This window comes from Microtus pennsylvanicus, chromosome 10 (genome assembly GCF_037038515.1).
Source record: "Microtus pennsylvanicus isolate mMicPen1 chromosome 10, mMicPen1.hap1, whole genome shotgun sequence".
Lineage (NCBI taxonomy): Eukaryota > Metazoa > Chordata > Mammalia > Rodentia > Cricetidae > Microtus > Microtus pennsylvanicus.
In genome coordinates this window covers 15128418-15138374 of record NC_134588.1, presented here as the reverse complement: position 1 = coordinate 15138374, position 9957 = coordinate 15128418, and the positions used below count along the sequence as shown (strand labels likewise).

At 49.5% G+C, this 9957-nt stretch overlaps 1 protein-coding gene across 5 annotated transcripts in view; it reads right to left on the bottom strand.

Moving 5' to 3' along the window:
- Window positions 1-773: 773 nt before the first annotated feature.
- The window catches only part of Sctr (secretin receptor), a 53465-nt gene continuing 44281 nt past the window's right edge, over window positions 774-9957 (bottom strand). For 2 of the 5 annotated variants that reach the window (XM_075987733.1, XM_075987738.1), the window contains 5 exons: window positions 9358-9427; window positions 8325-8416; window positions 7018-7144; window positions 2255-2296; window positions 788-1185 (listed from right to left, as the gene is read on the bottom strand). In XM_075987733.1, coding sequence (XP_075843848.1) covers window positions 1015-1185; window positions 2255-2296; window positions 7018-7144; window positions 8325-8416; window positions 9358-9427 — 502 coding nt within the window. In that variant the 3' untranslated portion in view covers window positions 788-1014. Of the gene's footprint in view, window positions 1186-2254; window positions 2297-7017; window positions 7145-8324; window positions 8417-9357; window positions 9428-9957 lie in introns of all 5 variants that reach the window. The other 3 variants (XM_075987734.1, XM_075987736.1, XM_075987735.1) reach the window with 2 other exon arrangements.

Here is a 9957-nt window from a genome sequence, read left to right as displayed (position 1 = left end):
AGATTCAAACACTTCATCCTCTTTCATTCTCTTATGGAGCCAGGGAGTACCTATGTGCCAGCATTGACAGCCAGAGTTATGGAAGCTTACAATGCAGGGAGACGGGCCTCTGCCTGTTTGAGAGTCGGAAAATCACCACCCGCCTTGAAGCTCAGATTGTTAAAAGGCTATGCATTAGCAGTCCATGGAGATGTAGCATAGCTGGTAAAATGCTTGCCTACTGTGCATGAAGCTATAGTCTGATTCCCAGGACCACATAAAGCAGCCTTGGTGGTGCACGCCTGCAGTTCTAGCACTTGGAAATGAAGGCAGGAGGATCAAGTTCAAGGCCATCTTCAGCTAGGGATTAGTAGACCAGCCTGGGCTATAGAAGAAGCCTCAAAAGAGCAACAAGACTTTCATATCGTTGCCAAGTATTTTGGGCAAGTCTTGGGCCTTCACGGAGCTGTCTGCCGTTCATAGGGAGGATGTCTTACTTCCTAATGTACCTGTTTTCCACCAAGTACTCATACAACATCAGAGATAATGGAAAAGGGGCTTCAGAAGCTTAATTTAGCTGCTGTCCTGAATGCTCTATGAGAACTCTAGGGCAGAGGAGATCAGCCTAAGGCCCAGGGGCTTGATTCCTCATATTTCCTGAGCTTCTAGGCTTGCCCTTAAAAGTGAGCTAGAACCTGGAGGCAGGGAAGCTCCCTGCTCCCTCAGGGAGAAGCTGGGAAACGATGTAGAACATAAGCCTTCCCCAGGTGGCAAAAGATGAACACACGGAGACTAGGGTGTTCTGGATGTCATTTATTCCCTTGCCTCCTCTGGAGCCACTGAATTACTCTCTCAGAAGAATAAGAAAGACCAAATCACAGACCTGTTTCTTGCTCCATGGTGACCCAGTCTCAGTTCTAAGGAAGCTCAGACCTGGAGGAAGGCCTCGCAGCCCTCGAACACAGCAGAGCCGTTAGAAGAGAACCGTCCTATTGAGTGTCCAGCTCTGTGTCCACTGCCAGTCCTGCCGCAGCCTCAGATGATGCTGGCCCTGGGGGTGCTCCGGCTCTGCTCCGAGGTGCTGGCCTTAGTGCCGTGGGTGGTACCGCTGGTGGCATTGCTGAAGGAGTTGCTGAGGGCCACAGGGCGTAGCGGGAACTCTTGGAGGTGCCACTGGTGCCATTTTTTCTGAACTTCTAGCTGCACCTGCCCAAAACCAGCCATCAGCTGCAGCAACTGCTCGAGAAGGTAGCTCAGGCCTCTGCCTAGACCCTGGCTCACTGATGAGCCCAGCTGTCCCTACTCTCATGGCCCTGCTGTGCCCCCTTCCCTATTGGTCTCTGACTGACCATTCCTGCCCCATGTACAGAAAAGGTACTGAGGGCCTTCTCTACCGTGGGCACTAGTACATGGCATCTTTAAATTTTAAAATTATTTCTTTATTTATTTAGAGAGCGATAGATGTGAACACACGTGCATGCCATGAAATTCTTATGGAGGTCAGGGGACACCTTGAGCTCTCCTTCCACATCAGTTCTGGATGGTCCCCGCCATCTTCTAACACTGCGTTCCTCAGAAAAGGTGTGAGATTTGTTCCACAAACTGCAGAGTCAGGTGTCCAAACCTGCATGCTTGTTCCCATACCTCCCTCACCCCAGTCTGAAATCCATCCGCGATCTGAGGGTTTGCTCTTAGACATTTCCTCTATGGTCCTCAAGAGAACACTTGAACCTCTGAAGTCAGCTTTGATGTTTGATTTTTGGGAAACATCTGAGGTCACTCCCATTCAAGTGTGAACCAGACAGATTGGTCAATAGCCACAGAGACACTTGGCCTGTGTGCACTACCAATGTAGCCAGGGTCAGTGACTGGAGCTTCATATCCTGAATGCTCAGTATCTGACCAAGGCTGGGGCAGTTCCAAGTGACCCACTTCACTCATGGGAAGACTGAGCTCTGGGTGGGAAGTGACCCAGGTCCCTCCCAGAGCCAGCAGCAGAGCTGTCGGGAACTTGGGTTTGAGTGGGGTCTGGGCTCATCTGGGTTTGCTGAACTTGCTCATGGAGTTTGGTAAGGAACACTTCACAGACCCAGTACGGACCCACGGAATCTATTTCTGCTGGTTCTGTCCTGAGGACATTGCCCAAGATGTGATCTATCATACCACTGGACGACTCTGCCAAGCAAGCAGGCCTGCCTCAGCCCCCTTCTCACTCTCCTTGGCTGGTCAACGGGGAGTCCTGTACTGAAATTTGGTGGTTCCCCAGGACACTCACCTCTCCATTGAGGAAGCAATAGAGGATGGCGACCACCAGCCCCTAAAGAAGGAACTGTGTTAGTCTGTGGTTATAGACTTCTCCCTCCCACCTGCTCCTGCCTGAATCCTTGAGTGAGCACACACATGCGCAACACACACACACACACACACACACACACACACACCACCTCCCCCACCCTCGCTCCTTAGGACCTTTCAGTCTTGGAGAATTCCCTACTTCGGGGCACTGATCTGCCTGCCTGCCTTCAACACAGGCAGAAATCGTTTTCATTTATTGACCCCGAGACCTAACATATGACCTCTAACTCCTCTGTCAGGGACGGTAAGGGAAGAGCTTCTGACTTGGGCCCTGATTAAAGGATCCATTCAGGTCTCTGGAATTGGTGAAGAGTGCCATCCAGGATAGCAGAGATAGGAGGCCCCTGAAGAATCACCCCATCCCCTTATGAGGGGCAGGGTCACTCCAGTGGGAGATCCTGGGCTCACAAGAAAGGTGATAAATTCCTGCTGGAGAACAGACGTGTGGTGAGAGCAAAGTATGCCCGAGTGCAGGTCTGTAGCAGATGCAGGCAGCTCTGGAGTCTAGTGCAGGTTTGTAGCAGGTGCAGGCAGCTCTGAGGTCTGGTGCAGGTGTGCTAGCAGGTGCTGGCAGCTCTGGGGTCAAGTGCAGGTGTGCTGGCAGGTGCAGGCAGCTCTGGGGTTGAGTGCAGGTCTGTAGGAGGTGCGGGCAGCTTCGGCAGCTCCGGGGTGGAGTGCAGGTGTGCTGGCAGGTGTGGAAGCTCTGGGGTCGAGTGCAGGTGTGTAGCAGGTGCAGGCAGCTCTGGGGTCCAGGCTGTGTCTACTGACTTGGAGGGGTGGAGTTTATCTGGACCTTTTCTCAGAGCTCCTGTTTTCCGGATGATATTCCCTGGGTCGTCAGTCTGCAATGCCTGCAGAGCCGTGAGTGATGTGTGTTGGTTGCTACTGACTGTCAACTTGGCAGAGGCTAGGATCACCTAGAGGAGAACCTCTGAGTATTCCTTTAGGGGTTTTCTAGATTAACCAAGGTGGGAAGACTCTCCCCACACACGGGGGGCACTACTCCATCCAATAGAGAGAAAGTCAGCTGAGTACCACAATGCCACCAACTGCCTCGGGTCCTGCCACCAAGGCTTCTCCACCATCATGGGCTGTACCCTAGAACTGTGGGGCAAAGCAAAGCCTCCCTCCCTCCCTCCTTTCCCTACACAGTTTCTGTCAGGGTGTTTGATTACAGCAATGGGAAAGTAGCTATCCACAGAGCACCTGCTCCCTCCCTCCCTCCCTCCTTCCCTCCCTCCCTCCCTCCCTCTCTCCCTCAGAGCCCGCCTCACCATCCTGCCTTCCTCACAGGCCTGCCCTCCACCTCCCCTCTTGAGGCTTCCATATATAGCTTAAAACATCAGCTGGCCTGGCCTCTCTGCTCTAGCCTTTAGCTGCTTGTCACATTGAAGGACCTCAAAGGGCAATGGACCTGCCACTGCGTGGTGGGCTTAATATGTACATGAGCTAGGGGACATGGGCTTTGTGAGGTGTGTGTGTGTGTGTGTGTGTGTGTGTGTGTGTGTGTGTGCGTGCACATGTGTGCACTTGAAGCACACATGTGCAGACTGATGAAGGCCTGAAGTCAACAAGTCAGTACAGGTCTTTACCCCTAATCAGGCCTCCTCAGCTTCCTGAGACAGGATTTCTCACTGATCCCAAGGCTCTGAACCGCTAGGCCGCTGGCTAATGAGCTCCCAGGATCCACCTTGTTTTGCTGGTACCCCACCCCACCTTTTTATGTGGGTGCTGGGGATTCCAACTCAGGTCCTCATCCTTGTGCAGTGAATGCTTTGCCCACTGAGCCATCTCCCCAGGCTGTTTTTGAAGGGGGCAGGACTTGAACCCATGGTCCAGGCATGCTAAACTCATGTTCTACCATGGAGATACAAAGCCAGAACAATACTTGTGAGTTCTGCTGTTATAGTAGGTGTATATGGTTTTTCTTAGAGATTTACTTTTACTTATGTGCAGTTACGTATATCTGTGGATATGTGCGTATGCCACCTGTGCTCAGGTACCTGCAGGGGTCAGAAGAAAGCACCAGATTCCCTGGAACTAATTATAGGCAATTGTGAGCACCTAACAAGGGAACCAAATTCAGATCCTCTGCAAGAGCAATAAGGACTCTTAACCGCTGAGCCATCTCTCCAGGCCATGGCCCCATCTCTCTCTCTCTCTGTCTCTGTCTCTCTGTCTCTCTCTCTCTTTAGTTGGTAGATACAGGTTCATTCTGTTATTCTCTTCACTTTGGTATGAGGGAGAAACTTTGATACATTTGTATATGAATACACATACATATCTATGGGTACATATAATTATTTAATAATTTGTATACATAAGAACATACACACACGTGGGGGAACAGACTCTCACAAGCCCCTGACTGGCTTGGAACTTGCAATATAGCACAGGCTGGCCTAGAATGTGAAGCTATCTTCCCAACTCAAGGGCTGAGACTGCATGTGTGTACCACCAGGCCCAGCTATTTACATGTTTCTTATGGCCTTCTCATTTATAAGCATGTCCATGGGACATTAGGAAAGTGTTTTTGGTGGGTTTTTTTTATCTTCCCAGTTCTGGGGACAGGAAGTCCCTATCTTCATGGAGAAGCAGCCCTGGGGTCCCAAGCTCTTTGAATGCTTATTACCTACTTTGGTGGTCAAGCTAAGTCCTTCCAAATGCCTGAACCTCAGAGTCCCCGATGAGATGGGTCATAGTGAGACCACTGTTAAATGTGCAACAGGACCAAGGTGCTGGCAAAGGCTCTGCTCAGGGAAGCTTCTCAGAGGAAGCACAGGGACAGCCTGAGGTTGGGTTTGAAATAGCAGAGAGGTCCTGACTCACTGTGTCCCCAGTGAGCAGTCTTCCCTGGAATCCAGAGCTCAGCTCACCAAGAGCAGAATCCAAGGGACAAAGCGGGAGTGGAGGCCTCACGCTGAGGCTAAGACCTCCCTATTGGGGGGGCTCTGCTAGAGTTTCTCTGCAAGGAAGACTTAGTGGGGGTGGGGTGGGGGCTGGGGGCTGGGTGTCCTCAAGCTCTAGAACAGAATCACAAGGCTTCTTTAGGCAGTGGGTTTGTTTTCATTGGTGTGTGTGTCTGTCTGTCTGTCTGTGTATGTGTATGAACACATGCATGCTCAGGTTGTACTGGGGATGGAACCCAGGGTCTCAGGCATGCAGGCAAATTCTCTTCCAGTAAGCCTTAAGCCATATTCACTGGCTTTCATCTAATGGATACTATAAGCCTTGAAACAAACTGTTCTTTCTTTGGCTTCTGGAAAACTCCAAACTCAGGCTGACCTCAAACTTGCTATGTCGTGAAGGGTGACCTCGACTCCCACCTCCTCCTCCCAAGTGCTTGGATTACAAAGTACACTACCACACCGGGTGTATAGAAATTTTTCCACTGATAAGTCATCTACATATTTTTTTCTCCATTGGTTGTTGCTAAAAGTGACTTTATGTTATTTTTGGAAAGAAATGGCTCCAAGCAAATAAATAAAGTAACAATGTGAAGCTCGAGATTCCAATTAGGGTTTCTTCTCACCCATTTTTGTTAGTGTTGCCTTAACTTCATAACATCTTGGTGGATTAGAGGTAGGTGACCTCCCCTACCTCCTGTCAAAAGACTCTGGTTAAAACTCCAACATCCTGGGGCTGAGAAGATGGCTCAGTGGTTCCATCTGAAATAGTCATTGTGTGGCACACCGGGGAGACAGTGATTGGCAGGTCCCTGGGCTGGCCAGCCCGCTAGAATGGTCTGGTCTACTTGATAAGTTCCAGGCTACAGAGAGATCCTATCTAAAATGCAAAAATCAAAACAAGGGCAAAAAAACAAGGTGGACAGTCCTGAGGAATGTTGTCCCCTGACACACACTTACACACGCACGCACGCACACCCACACAAGTCCAGCACCCTCCTGCCACCCACTCCCACTTCCTGCTCCTTAGGGGTAACTTGAGTACAGCCTGAACACTCTTAACTTTTTTTTTCAATAACATGCTGATGTTGCGAGTTTCCAGTTTCTCAGTTTTAGACATTTCCTCTGGACTTCCCAGTAAGAAACAGAGGGCTCCTCTGCCTGCCTGTGGCTTTACACAGTGTGTCATTGTGGTTGTGAATGTGCTACCCATGTGGTTGTGTAACTCTTTATCCATCATGCTCTGTCGATTTTCTCTTTCCTTCTCCCAGGAGTCTACCTCCCCCATTCCCATGCTTTTACTGTTGGAGACTCAAAATCAGTTGGCATCATGAGGTCCTCCCCTGCGGCCTTGGGTCGGCACTGTGTGGGACTGCCAGGCTTGCTATCTCTGCAGCCTCGTTTCTCTCAAAGGAAACTGAAAGCTGGTGTGTGTGTGTGTGTGTGTGTGTGTGTGTGTGTGTACACGTGTGCAGATGAACCTATGTACACAGATGTGGAGGTCTCAGGTGTCCTTTGACTTTTTGTCATGGGGTCTCTCATGGACCTAGAGCTTCTCCAAGTAGGCTAGGCTGGCTCACTGGTGAACTCCATGGATCGCTTTGTCTCTGCCTCTGTCTCCGCAACGATGGGATTAGAGGCACGCACTCCCACACGTTTTCTGTAGGATCTGGGGATTGATCTCAGTTCCCATGCTTACAATGCCGGTCCTCTCCTAACTGAGCCACTGCTCTAGTCCTGAGGAGCCCTCTTTTAAGTTACGATCCCCAAAACTTACCTGGAAGGAGCCTAGGGCCAATTCAAAGAAGAGCTGGACTTCCATGGCGTCCTCTGGAGAGAAGGCGAAGATGATGTAGTGAATGCCGAAGAGGGGGATCAGCAGGAGGGTGGACTTGGCCAGGCGCCTGGGGACACAGGGTACGCTGCCACTCCTGATCTGCTGAAGCCCTCCTCACACAGAGCTCAACCCTTCAAGGGCCTGATTGTTTTAAGTTATGCTGCAATGTTTCAAGATACTTTTTCAATTTGGAGTTTTGTTTGTTTTCTGGATCTATCTATCTATCTATCTATCCATCTATCTATCTATCTATCTATCTATCTATCTATCTATCTATCTATCTATCTATCATCTATCTATCTATCATCTATCTATCTATCTATCTATATCATCTATGTCCCTATCTCCCTATCTCTCTCTCATCTACCTGTCTATCATCTCCCTATCTGTCTGTCTGTCTGTCTGTCTGTCTATCTATCTATCTATCATCTATCTTTCATCTACCTGTCTAACTTTATCTGTCGTCTATTTGTGTATCTACCAGTCATTTATTTATTATTTATCAATTATCTTTGTATGTGCCTGCTTATCTACCATGTATCAATCAACTATTTATCACCTATCTGTCATCTTTGAAAGTTTGTATCTATATCTATCATCTATCTATATACCTATGTGTCATCTACCTATCTACCCTCTTATCTGTGATCTATAATCTGCGTATTTTTCAGTGCTAGATGCGGAACCCCAGCCCTCACTCACGCTAAGCGAGTATCCCATTATAGAACAACATCTCCAGCACGTTTTCATTTATTTTGCAAAATCTCCAAAGTCCCATACGCTAACCACCCAGGCACAACACTGGCCAGATGCTTGACCAAACCTCAGTGCTCCTGGTCTCCCCTTCTATCAGTAACATAAATCAATAAGCACTCAACAGCTTTACTAGTGGATAAATCAGACGCCTGTGTTATTGCTGCTGTGCTCAGCAAATGAGGAGACAGGAGAGGGCCTTGCCATGCCCTTTCTACCCCACCTCATCTCAACACCTCCTATCCACTCCCTTGCCCTCCCAGCCTTGCAGGGCTCAGATCTATACTTAAAGGGTTCCTGTCTGGTTTCATAGGTTTCCCTCCCCACAGTGTCTGAGGCTTCATATTCAGGTGTATTTCCTCCCACACACCCCAGTCACACTACAGGTATGCCCCAGGCCTGCCTTTCTGCTTAGCATAGTGGGGTAAACAGCAGGTGTTCAGTAGATGCTCGCCGACTGTCCCAGCATGCCAAGCTTTCTGCCTTACACTTACTTATACTGGTTCATTTCATTTCCTCTTGTTTCTTGGGTTCTAAGTTTTCTCATCAGGATTCTTAGAATGTTTATGAAAAAGATGAAATTGATCTGCAAGGCACAAGGCGGAGGTCAGGCTAAAGTTGTCCTGGCCCTGACCCCCAGAGCTGGGGACAGGAGAGACACCACAGCCAGGATGACAAATCGTGGCTGTTCACCCTGCAGCCAGAGTCCCAGTGACACCTAAATCCAGAGACCACAGCTGGAAATGACACACCCTGCTATCCGGGTTCAGTGGCCCACACGTCTACACAATGCCAGCCAGATCACGCACCCTTAGGGCTTGTAATCCCCTGTAAATCTCGATGAATAAAGGTTTGACTGAGCCTTGGAGTCCACTTTTTATTTTATTTTTATTTTATATCTGTGTTTGCACATGCTTTCACTTGCGAGCACACACACAGTGCACACAGGGCATACGCACACGCATGTGCACACACATGCACGTGCACACATGCACACACGCACGCACACACGCCTGCAGAGGTCAAAGACTAACTTGCATTAGTCGCTTCACTGTTCCACTGCAGGTTCTTGTGATAGAACTCACTCCAGTGGTGAGGTTTGCACAGCCCTGAGCCTCCAGACCAACCCACACTTTTCTCCTTGATAGAGCATGCTACCACACAGCTCGGACAAGCCTCAGACTCTCAATTCTCCTGCCTCTGTCTCCTGAGTGCTGAAACGAACTTAACATACTTGGGAAGGATTCGATCTTTGTTTTGTTGGTAGTGGGTTTCTTTTGAGGGGGTATTTATCTCAAATCTCTGAGCTCTAGGTCCTAAAGATAGGGTAAATGACTCCTGACAGGCCTGACCCACTCTCTCGTCCACTCCTCAGGGGACAGTCTGCCTGCCAACCTCTGGAATCCTGCCGTTTCTACCCTCCTGGTACCTGCTGGAAACTCAGGCTCCAGGATATCCAACCCTCTGTTTCTCACGGATCCAGTGTTCCCCTACTTGTCCCCAGCTCAGGAGAGGATGGCCACTCACCAGGATGGACAGAATCACAGGCCCTCGAATGAGCCACCAGATGGAAGGGTTGGAGTTGATATCCCAGCATCTACGGAAGAGAAGAGAGTGTTGGGCATCATTAAAAGTGGGGAACTGATTGACTGGCAGACATGTTTCCCAGTGCCACCCTCGGAAGGAAGACTGTGTTTATGTCTTTAGCCCTCACGCTTGTGCCCTTCACCATTGAGATCTGTTGCTCTCAGGGCTGGAGAGATGGCTCAGTGGTTGAGAGCACATACTACTCTTGCAGAGAACCTGACTTCAGTTCCCAGCATCCATGTAGGACAACTCACAACTACTCTAATCCCAGATCCAGTGGCGTCTTCGGCTTCCGTGGGCATCTGCACTCACAAGCACACATCTGCACATATCCACATAACTAACAAATTCTTTAATCCTAAAGATACATCTGTCCTCCTCTGCTACATCCAGTCAATGCAATGCTGGAATCAAACTCTGAGCTTGATGCATGCTAGGCAAGCATGCTACCTCTTGAGCCAGTGTGGGGTTAGCTGAATTCCCAGCTGCAGAGCCAGCTGCCGTAGAGACTGACTGTAAAATGTTGTGCCATGTGCTTGC